General features: G+C 40.9%; 1 protein-coding gene across 1 annotated transcript in view; it reads right to left on the bottom strand.

Moving 5' to 3' along the window:
- The window catches only part of allc (allantoicase), a 34926-nt gene that overhangs the window by 11638 nt on the left and 9097 nt on the right, over positions 1-14191 (bottom strand). Inside the window, exons 5-10 of the mRNA XM_043678553.1 lie at positions 12499-12624; positions 10273-10352; positions 5869-6001; positions 5441-5596; positions 4586-4659; positions 2906-3014 (exon numbers count right to left, since the gene is read on the bottom strand). Of these exons, the coding sequence (XP_043534488.1) occupies positions 2906-3014; positions 4586-4659; positions 5441-5596; positions 5869-6001; positions 10273-10352; positions 12499-12624 (678 nt within the window). The remainder of the gene's footprint in view (positions 1-2905; positions 3015-4585; positions 4660-5440; positions 5597-5868; positions 6002-10272; positions 10353-12498; positions 12625-14191) is intronic.

The following is a 14191-nucleotide window of genomic DNA, read 5'->3' on the forward strand; positions in this document are numbered from 1 at the left end:
ATCTGAAAGTTGCTGCATCTATCTTCCACTTCAAATCATGTATATAAATTAAAACGAGCAATGGCAGCATTACTGCATGTGACACTTAGTCATCATTCTCAATTCTCAGCCCAACATGATCATTCCTTTATCACTTAATTGAATCTATGCCTTTTTTTCCTCCAAGTATATGTATCAACCTTTCTAATTTATGAAATAATTGATTCTTTGGCATGGTATCCAAGAGTTACACTGACATATTAAACAAATCATACATAAAGAAAAACAATTGCAATTAGGGCCTCCATTTACTCTAAGAACTCTGGTAATTTTTAGACAACACATCCATCCCATAAATCCTTCCACCTTCCTCTGACCATACAATATGTAACATGTTTCAGCTGCCATCTCTTTACAAAACACACTCAACAAAAAAAATTGAAAGAATCGCAGATGCTGAAAATCCCTCCACTAAGACTGCCAGATCTGCTGAGCTTTTCCAGATATTTCTGTTTATGACACCCATATTCAAGCCTTACCTGATAGATTGCAACTGATTTTCTTTTTTAAATGAAGTACGTATCATCCCTAACTCTAGATATCCACTTCCTACAGTGATTGAATGTTCTTTTCATGCTCTCCTGGTCCCAAATTCACCCACGCCTTGGTGCTACTCCCATCTAGTTGAAGTCTGATCTCGCCATCTGGAACTTGCTGATCACTCCTTCCATTTCTTTACCTCTGGGTTCACAGAGAAGTAATTAACTTAACTTTCTCTGAAGTAGTTAACTTAACTTGAGGAAGTGAACAATTTGATAAATTTTGATGTTTTATTTTTATTATTGTCCAACAACAGATAACTATAGACACTGCTGGCTGAGAATTATTGTGAATTACAGTACTGATCCAGGGAACTTGCACTGAAGTAATGCGTGGTGCCTTAATGCAAACACCTTCATTCGACAGACAAGGAATATGCACTATCAAATAGCTCTTAGAGCAAATTCAAGAATCATTTCCCCACATGGACATGATTGATGAAGAGCAACATTAGATGGCATTACTCAGGAAATTGTGAGGTCACAACTTGTTATTTTTCATCCATTTAATTTAATTATCAGATGGCAAATAATGGGTTCTGAGCCCAAAGCTTCCCAACCATCACTAACTGCTATGATCACCACTTCTTATAGTGTATGGCCCCTTATCGGAGTGGAGTCATGCATTATTAAAGCACATGTTAATTGAATGCAGGAGTGAAGTTGCCAACTACATTCAAAGTGAAGACTGGTGGGAAGCCAAAGGATTGGGAAGCCTTTAAAACCAGCAGAGGGCAACTAAAAAAGCAGTAATGGTGGGGGGGGGAGGGGAGGGGAGGGGGGATAAAATATCAGAGTAAAATAGCTAGTCATACAATAGAATTCTGAAAGAGTTTGAGTTAGATACATAAAAGGTAAGATGGAGGCAAGAGTGAACATTGGACACTGGAAAATGAAGCTGGAGAAGAAGGATTGGGGAACAAAGGAATGGCAAAGGAATTGAATAGATACTTTGCATCTGTCTTCACAGTGGAAGACACCAGCAGCATACCTGCACTTCAAGAGAGTCAGGGGTCAGAGGTGAGTGTAGTGGCCATCACTAAGAAGAAGATGCTGGGGAAGCTGAAAGATCAGAAGGTAGATAAATCGCTTGGACCAGACGGACTACACCCCAGAGTGGTGAAGGAAATAGCTAAGACGATTGTAAAGGTATTGGTAGTGATCTTTCAGGAATCACTGGAGTTAGTGAGGATCACAGAAGACTGGAAAATGGCTCTTTATGCACCTTCGTAGGAGGAATAGAGGCATGGACTATTTTCTAAATGGAAAAAGGCTTTGGAAATCTGAAGCACAAAGGGACTTAGGAGTCCTCGTTCTCGATGCTCTTCAGGTTAACATGCAGGTTCATTTGGCAGTTAGGAAGGCAAATGCAATGTTAGCACTCATTTCAAGAGGGCTAGAATACAAGAACTGGGATGTACTGCGAAATCTGTATAAGGCTCTGGTCAGACCGCATCTGGAAATTGTGAACAATTTTGCAATCCATTCTAAAAGATGAAAGACTTAGCAGCCATCTTGGTTTGTTCAATATATTGTTTCAGTTGCATGACACTGAGAATTTTTGCTATAAATCTGTGAGTTATGATGTTGCTCCACAACTACTTGATGAAGGAGCAGCATTCCAAAAGCTAGTACTTCCGAATAAACCTGTTGGTCAATAACCTGGTGTGTGATTTTTAATTTGTCCACCCCAGTCCAACACTGGCACCTCCACGTCATGATATTATTCCAAAGAAGTGCATGGAAATCTTTCCCATTGTCCCAACCAACATTTCCTCCTCAACCAACAATATTAAAATAAATAAGTGAAGACATAGGAATGGCTAGAAATCATTCAGTCCCTTGAAAGTCTGTTCCCATCTCCATCAGTTCTATTATCTGGTTATTATTTGGTTTTGCTGCTTGTGGAAACTTGCTGTGGTTCAAATTAGTTGCTTTCTTTCCCCATTAACACAAGACTTCACATCACAAGTACTTTATTCGCTGTGAGGTACTTTGGGAGGTCCTGAGATTATGAAAGATGCTTTATAATTACAAGCTGTCTTGACAGGGTGGAACTGGACTTGTGGGAGAATCTAGAACGATGGTGTCATTCTTTCAAAACTAAAGATAAGCAGTTTGAGACAGAAATGAAGAGAGTTTCTTTTCTCTGAGATTTATGAGTCTTTAAAACTCTCTTCAATGGCTTAGTGCCTCCATTATATGAACATTGAGGGCAAAATCATGTAAGTGCACTATGCATTTGTGCAATGTTATCCAAAGAGTTTAATTTCAGGCTAATTATGTGATGAAAGAGTCTGCTATCTTCTACTGACTTTTCACTGTACCTTTGAAGTGGCTGGTATCAATATCAATGTGAGTTATTACACCAGGATGTCCAAGTCTAAAAACAGCCCACTCACAACCAGGTACCTGTAAAATACCCTGATCATCTGCCTAGAAAGAGAGACAATTAGCCAAAATCAGTCAAAATCACATTTAGAAATGACCTTCTAGAAAAATCAGCAGTACGTACATCAAACAGAGGGCAAAATTGTGACAAGCTCCTGGGAATGGGAAATAAGGTGACCAGAGGCACTTAATTGAGAGAAAGACAAAAGTCAGCTTTCCAACAGTGGAATGAATGTTAGTGGTGGGATTGAGAATGGATCTGAATCAAGCAGTGAGAACCATTTTTTAATGTACCTGCAAGTCAAACTCATGAAAAGACAACTTCAACAGAACAAATTCTAGCTTTCAAATTAGGCATGCAGCAAACAAGAAACATGCCTTCAGAACCTGCCAACCACGTTTCTTCAACTTGAAGGTTAGGGTGGCACAGTGGCTCAGTGGTTAGCACTACTGCCTCACAGCGCCAGGGATGCCAGGGATGTGGGGTTTGCACGTTCTCCCTGTATTTGTGTGAGTTTCCTCCGAGTGCTCCGGTTTCCTCCCACTGTCCAAAAGATGTGCAGGTCAGGTAAATTGGCCATTGTGTTAGATGCATTAGTCAGAGGGAAATGGGTCTGGGTGGTTTACTCTTTGGAGGGTCGGTGTGGACTTGTTGAGCCAAAGGGCCTGTTTCCACACTGTAGGGAATCTAATCTAATTTGTGACTGGTTAAAGGTGTGTGAAGCAGGATGGGTAGGGTCTCGTGGACTAGATTGGGTAGGAGCTGCTCATTCTTCTATGGGGATCAAAGGAAGAGGACACAATGATTCACTGAAATCATATGGCAGCTGTGAAAAGGAATAGGACATCACAAAACAAAAGAGGGAAGGCCCATGAAGACTTGCGAGAAGCAGAGGAAGGAAACTGGAGTGTACAGGGAAGATCGATATCTGCAGTAGTGTAAGCATGACTGTGGGGAGTTATACATGGTTGGTCAATGATGGTGTCCTGAGAATAAAGGATAACACAAAAGATGTTCAAAGATGATAGCGGTGGGGTCAGAGATGAACGATGGTGGGTCGGGGGTAATGGGAAACGTTTCAGTGTGCTGAGCCCTTTAGTTAAAGGTAACGTGTCAAAGCAATTGCTAGCTGGTTAAGAGCAATGGGTGTTCTTTCAAGAATTACCAAAGACAGGGTAAGGAGATGGAGTGACATGCCAGATAGGCATGTGATACCCTCACTGCATCCAGAATCTGGCCCCTTTAAGATCTCTTGATCTGCTGATCAAATATTGCTGTGTAAGTGCCAGCAAATCCAGAATTTACAACTCCTCATAAACTGCCAGACTGGTGTTGCTGGATGGCAAAAAGTGGATGCCATCAAATATGGCACCCTGACCTTCACACATGTGAGAAAAGAGCAGGGCCTGCCAGTTTCAGACCATCCCCATCCCATGATTGTCCAGGCCCCTATATCTAATTGGCTGACTACCACACAACTGTCTGTGGCCAGCCACCATATTTCTGAGCAGAAGTGAGGTCCATTTCAAGTTTAGCCATTGGGATCTACGATATGACAAAATACCCAGAGTGACTTACAAACTAAACAAGAGTGGATGGGCCATTTGTTTCCTACCTTTAAAATTGCCGGTCTGTCCAACCTCCTGGCTGTCTCCCATCCATCAGACATAACTTTAGATCTTCCAATGCCTTCAGAGATAGGTTATGGGATTTAAAATGTAATGAACGTTAAAATATTAAAAAAGAGAAGTTCAAACAGAGAAGGGGTGGTTTAATTTGCCTTTACTGAAAATGGTCAGGGAGAGGAAAAAAGGGACAAATGTAAGTTGGCAAGCAGTTTTAACCTATAATATTAATGATTTGTCTATCTCATATTCACCATTAGGAGAAATGAGAGAAATTATTGAGTGTTAGAAAAATAAAATTTTGGTGCCTTTAAATTAACATTATCTTGGGAGAGTGGATATGGCTTCATGTACATATCTCAATCAATCTATATATATCTAATGCATGTATTTATGATTGAAGAATTACCACTACAGTCAGTTGTGTGAATAACACCGTAGTTCCGTTCCTGTGCAATCGTCTTTTAAGAAAATCACAAAACAGCAACACCATTTAAAATAATGGGGCCCAAAGCGTGTTATAACCAATAAATGCTTTAAAACTTCATGCTTTAGAAACAGTGTTCCCAATTCATCAATCGTGTTATAGCGAATTTGCATTAACGAAACACACATTATAGCAGAATGACCTGTAGTGTTAATAGAATTGACTCTTCTAATAACACTTTATCAGACACAATTGCATAATTTATTTTTAAAGTAAAATTTTAAAAAAGAGTAAGACTCTTATCATAGCAAAACTGCTCTGTTATAAACTGTACCTGCAAATGCCACAAGGACTGCCAATTGTTAATTAGCAACACAAAATGTGAGACAATACCTGCAGGCAAATTCCAATTAATTACCGATAATGTTCTTAGGGTGTCCAAAATGAGCATCACTGTATCCCAAGCATACACCCCCATTGGTCATTGCAACCAGATCTATTTCCTGCTTTGGTGAAACTGATAACCAATCTCTTTGGCCAATGCCATAAACTCTGAGTCGTGCAATTCCACCATCTGAGGAAAGAAAGCAAGAAGCATTATGTGCTTTCTGGTCAATATGCTTGACCAGACACATTAAAAAGAATGTAGCTTGTGTTACAGTCCTTGTTAATATTGTATTATTTTTATTTAATTCTTTTATCAGTTTTGTTTTAGGAGATCTGAACAGGAACTTGTGAGCTAAGATTGACTATCGCTATTCTCCTTCCTTGAAAAGTCTCATTTCAACCTCGGTGATGTTCATTCTAGGAAGTAACTTCCTTCCCTTTGCTTTCTTGATTGATTACCTGGGTACATGTTCAGTCTGATGTGAGTCCATCGCTCCAGTTTCTGGGTCGAAAAATAATTATGGCACTTATCAACATAGCCCGGTTGCAGGATTGTCATTGGAACCAATTCAGTCCAGAACTCTGACAACAACTACAACAGAAGGTCTTGTAAATATTATTGTTTATCATTTTAAGGACAATCTACAATTTATAGACAAACATTCTAAAATAAAAATCAAAACTCCCAAGTAACTATTCAACTGAACATACGCTTATCTCACACACCCCATAACTACACCTCGCCCTGACCTTTACATGTCCCACATTCTAACTTAAACAATGCATCCCTTACCTTGCCACTTTGCACCTTACCCAGTTAGAACCCTACTTTGACCCAGTTCTTACTTGGCACCCTGGTTACCTGGCATCATACACTTGGAACCTACCCTTACCTCCTGGCATCCTATCCCTGGCCCTCGACCCACAGCTGGCACCTTACTTCCCTGACACTCTGCCTAGCAGGAAGCTGACTAACTTGGCACCCTGCCCCTTACTCATGTGGCATTCTAATCCTGGCACCCTAGCCCTCCCCAGCTGGCATCCTCCCAACTGGAAGACAATTTACCTAACATCCTGTTTACTTGATGTACTGTTGGTTTGACAGCAGCTGTCAGAGTGGCTGTCAGGACTCCGTGTTTCAGAATGTGGCAGCTGACAGATTTGAAAAGGGGGCGTGGTTTGTCTTCCTCTAACGCTTCTGCACCACTAAACAATTAGCAGAATGGAGGTCTGCATTTCCATTGCTGAGGGAACCCTGATCAGAATCTCCTGTCAGAAATGCAGAGCTCCATTCTTCCAATGGCCAAAGTACCACTCCTTGGAAAATCTGCCACGTTATTTCTGAACTGTATTAAAGACACCAGAAAGTCTTGAGGTAACATTGGGTTGTGCCTTGCCTCTGAGGAAGTACATGGGGTCCAAGATGTAGATGAGGGCAGAGCAGTTGACATGGTACACATGGACTTCAGTGAAGCCTTTGATAAGGTTCCACAAGGTAGGCTATTGGAGAAAATGCAGAGGCATGGAATTGAGGGTGATTTAGCAGTTTGGATTAGAAACTGGCTTTCTGAAAGAGGCAGCGTGTGGTGGTTGATGGAAAATATTCAGCCTGGGGTCCGGTTACTAGTGGTGTGCCACAAGGATCTGTTTTGGGACCATGCCGTTTGTCATTTTTATAAATGACTTAGACGCAGGCATAGGTGGATGGATTAGTAAATTTGCAGATGACACTAAAGTCGGTGGAGTAGTGGACAGTTTGGAAGACTGTTACAGGTTGCAGGGGGACTTGGATAAACTGCAGGATTGGGCTCTTAGATGGCAAATGGAGTTCAATGCAGCTAAATGTGAGGTGATGCACTTTGGGAAGAATAACAGGAAGGCAGAATACTGGGTCAATGGAAAGATTCTTGATAGTGTGGATGTGCAGAGGGATCTGGGAGTCCATGTACATAGATCCCTGAAAGTTGCCACCCAGGTGGATAGTGCTGTTAAGAAGGCATACGGTGTTAGGTTTCATTGGTAGAGGGATTGAGTTCCAGAGCCGCAATATCATGCTACAACTATACAAAATGCTGGTGCAGCCAAACTTGGAATATTGTGTGCAGTTCTGGTCCCCATATTTCAGGAAGGATGTGGAAGCATTGGAAAAGGTGCAGAGGAGATTTACTAGGATGTTGCCAGGTCTGGAGGGAAGGTCTTATGAGGAAAGGCTGAGAGACTTGGGTCTGTTCTCATTAGAAAGAAGAAGGCTCGGGGGGGATTTGATAGAGACATACAAGATGATCAGAGGATTAGATAGGGTAGACAGTGAAAGTCTTTTTCCTAGGACAATGACATCAGCTTGTACAAATTGAGGGGTGATAGATTTAAGACAGATGTCAGAGGCAGGTTTTTTATGCAGAGAGTGGCAAGGGCATGGAATGCCCTACCTGCTAATGTAGTCAACTCAGCCACATTAGGGAGATTTAAACAATCCTTAGATAAGCACATGGATGATTTTGGGATAGTGTAGGGGGACGAGCTGATAATAGTTCACAGGTCGGCGCAACATTGAGGGCCGAAGGACCTGTTCTGCACTGCATTGTTCTATGTTCTATGTTCTATGTTCTATGTTCTATGCTCAATGCTCTATGCTCTATGCTCTAAGTCCACACCAGAATGTTTGGCAGCACAATGGCTCAGTGGTTAGTACGGCTGCCTGACAGTGCCAGGGACCCGGGTTCAATTCCAGCCTCAGGCAACAGTCTGTGTGGAGTCTGTCCAGTTTTCTAGTGTCTGTGTGGGTTTCTTCCAGGATCTCTGGTTTCCTCCCACAATTCAAAGATGTGCAGTTTAGGTGAATGGGCCCTGTTAAATTGCCCATAATGTTCAGGGATGTGTAGGTTAGGTTTATTAGTTAGGGGTCAATATAGAGTAGGGGAATGGGTCGGTGTGGACTTGTTGCGCCAAATGGCCTGTTTCCACACTGTAAGGATTTGAAAAAAAAACTTAACATCCATGGAAAGTGTATCAACAAACAGGTTAAGTATCAACTTGTAAATCCTTCTAACCTATTCCAGGCAGTAACACAGGTGAGATTCAAAACAGGCTTGTAATTGAAACGAATATGGAGCCTCTACCATCAATATTCATAACTCCAGGCTACTGTATGCATGTACAAGTGTATCTTGCCACAACACCTCGTTGGGGGTCATTCAGTTACTTCACTTGGTTGGGTACCAAGTATGATCAGATTGCATAGATTATAGATCATAGAATCTCTACAGTGTGGAAACAGGCCCTTCAGCCCAACAAGTCCACACCGACCCTCTGAAGAGTATCCCACCTAAACCCATTCGCCTACCCTATTATTCTGCATTTACCTCTGACTAATGCACCTAACCTATACATTACTGAACACAATGGACAATTTAGCACAGCCAATTCACCTAACCTGTACTTCTTTGGATTGTTGGAGGAAACAGATTGGTTCCACTAACACACAGTTTGATCCCTCTTCCTGTAGAGATGAATTTGGGACCTGCAGCCTTGTCCAACCGATGGTGGAAGAGTTTGTGGTACTGTGGGTCAGACTTGCCGTTGGGCAGAGAACTAAGGAAGAAGATTAAAAGCAGCTTCCAGACGCTGCCACCCCAGTTACCAATTTATAGTAAAATGCCATTACAGGTCAAATGGGTGCCCAATAATTAAATAGGGTAAAAAAATTAAATAATACCCTACATTGTACTGTGGAAAGGTTGCTAATGGCATCTGTCAAAGCTTAGAATTTGTGTACGTTTAGATTATAGCATTGTTTTGTGTCCCGTTTAAACAGCTAATGGCACAAGAGAAACTGTACATCTGAGACCTCTGTGAACAGGGAAACCTGAAATTGTGTGTACCTCTAAACAAATTAGATTGCAGGATTCAGAAATAAAATACAACAGGACTAAAAAGGAGCATGAATTACAGTGGATGAATTCAATGTTACATGAGGTTCAGAAAGAGAACAGAATGGATTGAGAGAAAGAAGAAAGTGACAGAAAGGAAAGGTTAAAAAAGATCAATGTCAGAGATATTACTGTGGTGTTTTACTACATGTCTACTGCAACAAGAAACTTCACAATATTCAATGAATATTAATGGTGAAACAGAGAGATTTGTTATGAAGTTAAAGGCAGAGTACTACGCTTTATGCAGCTGCTTTTAGGTTACTGGAATGTAATCACATATTTGCGCCTTGCCTGAAGTTGCCATAACATAATGTTTAACGTATAAAATAATCATGGGCTCCCTGTTATTATAACAGCGAATTCTGACTGATTGATACTGTATATATTAGTGCAATCGTAATTATAGTCTTTCAACCCAATTAAATCACAAACAATAAGTAACAGCTTACACAATGTAATTTATAAAAGTAAAATGTATAAATACATTAATGAATTTTTAATGAATTAGATTTCCTAAAATCCAGTGCAACAAGAGTAACCATCAGGAATTCAGAAACAATTTTTGATTCTTTGTACCTGATTTCCTGATAGCCACTCCCATCACTCAAGGAGAAAGGGGAAATCTTTTCTTATAATCTCTTAGCAGCAAACTTACTTTTCTTTATTTATTTTAATCTGAAAGTATGGCATTCTCTTAATGACAATGTATTACATGCAAGCCGCAATAGGTGAAAAATTACAGGTAGTGCACCTGCAATCTATCTGCCCACACTCAGAGCAGACCAGGCACCTTTAACACAGGTGACGTACCATAAATCTACCCCAGTGTCCACCATTGTTACGCAAAAGACTTAACTATCATTGCTGAACAGAAGTATGTAAAATCTTTAGTTATCTATGACAGGGAAATTAAATGTAATCACTGACAAACCTTTCCGATTACTTCAAATTCCTTTTCCGAAGCAGCAGTTCCTGTTTTCTCCCCTCTTGGAGGCAGGTCTGGAATTTCATCTAGTCAGTAAGGGACAGTAAAGAGAAATCAGCTGAACACGCCTGATTGTAATACTCATAGATAACAGCTAATGTGCAACTGACAGCTAATCTGAGGATGGAGAGGTAGTGGCGGGTTCGATTAAAGAACATGGCTAGTGGTGGAGAATATGAGTTATGGATTACACTAGCCCTGAAGATTGAGCCTGGAGTAATTAAAAGGTTCAACCACCTAAAGAGAGAAATAATATAGTGTCATGTACTAGCTGCTAGCTCTGATGTATCATGTACACTCAACTCAGTGGCACATACATTTGAGAAATTAAAGATAGATGTTGTAACTGCAGGGACGTGAGATCCTGAGAGATCTGATGGAGATGACAGCAAGTGATTCTGGTTCAGTGTTAACCTTCTTATCTGGTTGAAAGGAGCATCTGTTTAAACTCTGAGAACATAATCGATGTTGACATTTACATAAATGATTTGGATGCGAGCATAAGAGGTACAGTTAGTAAGTTTGCAGATGACACCAAAATTGGAGGTGTAGTGGACAGCGAAGAAGCTTACCTCAGGTTATAACAGGATCTTGGTCAGATGGGGCCAATGAGCTTAGAAGTGGCAGATGGAGTTTAATTCAGATAAATGCGAGGTGCTGCATTTTGGGAAAGCAAATCTTAGCAGGACTTATACACTTAATGGTAAGGTCCTAGGGAGTGTTGCTGAACAAAGAGATCTTGGAGTGCAGGTTCATAGCTGCTTGAAAGTGGAGTTGCAGGTAGATAGGATAATGAAGAAGGAGTTTGGTATGCTTTCCTTTATTGGTCAGAGTATTGAGTACAGGAGTCGGGAGGTCATGTTGTGGCTGTACAGGACATTGGTTAGGCCACTTTTGGAATATTCTGTGCAATTCTGGTCTCCTGCCTATCAGAAAGATATCGTGAAACTTGAAAGGGTTCAGAAAAGATTTACAAGGATGTTGCCAGGGTTGAAGGATTTGAGCTATAGGGACAGGCTGAACAGGCTGGGGCTGTTTTCCCTGGAGCATTGGAGGTTGAGGGGTGACCTTATAGAGGTTTATAAAATTATGAGGGGCATGGATAGGATAAATAGGCAAAGTCTTTTACCTGAGGTGGAGGAGTCCAGAACTAGAGGGCATAGGTTGAGGGTGAGAGGGGAAAGATATAAAAGAGACCTGAGGGGCAACTTTTTCACACAGAGGGTGGTACATGTTGGAATGAGCTGCCAGAGAAAGTGGTGGAGGCCGGTACAATTGCAAAATTTAAAAGGCATTTGGATGGGTGTATGAATAGGAAAGGTTTGGAAGGATATGGGCCGGATGCTGGCAGGTGGGACTAGATTGGGTTGGGATATCTGGTCTGCATGGACTGAAGGGTCTGTTTCCATGCTGTACATCTCTATGACTCTATGACTCTATGACCTCAATGAAGAATGTGGGGTGCTGTCAGAGGTACCATCTTTTGGATGAGCTATTGAAACAAATTCCCATTTAATCTCTTGCAGGGAATGCAGAAAAATTACATAGCACTATTCCAGAGAGAGAGTGAACTACCACAAAAGACAAATTAACTGGAGATAAGTGCTTTTTTTTGGATCTTGCTGTGTGCAGAGTCATAGCGAGTTACAGCATAGAAAAAGGCTCTTCAGCCCAACTTGTTCTGGCCACCATGTCTCCTATGTTTAACATAGCAAAAACACAAATGTCAACTACAATTCATTAGTTGTAAAATGCTGTGGAGTGCCCTACAGCTACAAAGTGCAGGAATTATATTTTGGATGAAGTTTTGTTTACTTGGTGGCATATCCCAGTGAATCAAGCAAAGACATTTGGACGACAAATCTCCGCAATGATCTTCATTTCAGCATTACTTTTGATTTCAAGTAGAAAAGATCAAAGGGAGACAAAAGAATACTCAGACATACATTGGGAATATCAGGGTTGGTCTATAATCACCTCCAAGCATCCTCACATCCAGAAGCCATCTTCTAACCCACTTAAGGTCAGAAATGCTATGCAGCATAATTGAATGTTTACAAGGGGACAAAGTTTGAGGGATGAAGGCAAATGATCTAGTGCGCTTGTGCAGAATTGAGGTTTTACCTGAATGCCATAAATGTCATACAGTGTAATAACGTGCTGCTTACTAACCAGTATTTAGGTTTGCAGCTGCAATCGATATACGAGGAGCATAATTGCCAGTAAAGTAAGAAGTATCTACGTCAAATCCATGTATGATTCCAGGCATGCCCAACTTGATAACACACCAGTCATGACCTATGAAGTACAAATATGAAATATACATTCAAAGAACAAGTCTTAATACACTCAAAGGGAATAAAAGCTGCAGCAAAATTAGAAACACAAGTTGAAAGATTCTAATAGTGGCTTAATTAGCATCGGGGTAATATTCATTTACACATTGGCCAAGTGTAAAAGTAGACAACTTCAAAGTCTAACTAATTGAATTGGTCATAGAATAATAGAGATGTACAGCATGAAAAGAGACCCTTCAGTCCAATTTATCAATGCCAGGTTAATCCTAAATTAATCCAGACCCATTTGCCAGCATTTGGCCCAAATCCCTCTAAACCCTTCCTATTCATATACCCATCCAGATGCCTTTCAAATGCTGCAATTGCACCAGTGTCCACCACCTCCTCTGGTCGATTGGCTAGACAGCTGGTTTGCAATGCAGAGTGACACCAACAGCGTGGGTTCAATTCCTGAACCGGCTGATGTTACCGTTAAGAACTCTCCTTTTCAACCTCTCCCCTTTCTTGAGGCGTGGTGACCCTCAGGTTAAACGACAATCTCTAATGATGGACTATGACAACTTTACCTTCATATTTGAATGGAATAGAATGGAATAAAAATAAAAATAAGGTTGTCTTAATCAATTTCACTTTGTAAATTAATAGTAAGTTTGTTTCTGGTGAAAATATATTTCATTAAAGATAAATACTGTATGTGCCCTCAGCAAATAACCCAAACTTGGACCTTAATTTTAAGCCCACAAAACAGGTGGATTTGAGCCAGGTGAGAGGCTGCAACATTAAAATCTGGAACAGGAAACAAACTCCAACCCTTCCCCTTCATGTCCGGTTTTAAGAGAAACAGAACAAGAGTTGGCACAGTGGTACGCACTGCTACCTCACAGCACCAGAGACCTGGCTTCGATATCCGTCTCAGGTGACTGTGTGGAGTTTGCAAATTCTTCCCGTATCTGTGTGGGTTTCCTCCCACAGTCCAAAGATGTGCGGGTCAGGCGAATTGGCCATGCTATTTGCCCATAGTGTTAGATGCATTAGTCTGAGGGAAAGGGTCTCGGTGGGTTACTCTTCAGAGGATTGGTGTGGACTGATTGGGCCAAATGGCCTGTTTCCAAACTGTAGGGATTCTAACATAAAAAAGAGGCAGTTTGCTGGTCATTTGGTCAAAGTTTTTAAGGAAGCTGTATACCTTTATTTTAACAATGTTTTTATTTTAACCAAGTGCAATAAATTTATTTTTCTGGTAAGTCACCCATTCTATTTGAAGTTCTGGTGATGCTATTTGATCTCCAATAATGTGTTCACCGGTCACGGGAATTCAGTTTCTGATTTTCCACAGAACCTGTTTCATCACAGTGTGTTCCTCAGTGGTTTGTGAGAAGATTTGGTTGCAAAGTCACCAAAACAGTGAGGTATGACATATAAATTTTCCTCACAACACAAGGGGCGTTTCCTTACTCAATACATTGGCCAATATCTGAGCAGAAGAAAGGCAGAGGGATCGATGAAATAATAGAATTCACATACTTCAGTCTGGTCAGTGAAGTTGAGGGGGGAGAAGCTGAAACAAC

This window comes from Chiloscyllium plagiosum, chromosome 3 (assembly GCF_004010195.1).
Source record: "Chiloscyllium plagiosum isolate BGI_BamShark_2017 chromosome 3, ASM401019v2, whole genome shotgun sequence".
NCBI lineage: Eukaryota > Metazoa > Chordata > Chondrichthyes > Orectolobiformes > Hemiscylliidae > Chiloscyllium > Chiloscyllium plagiosum.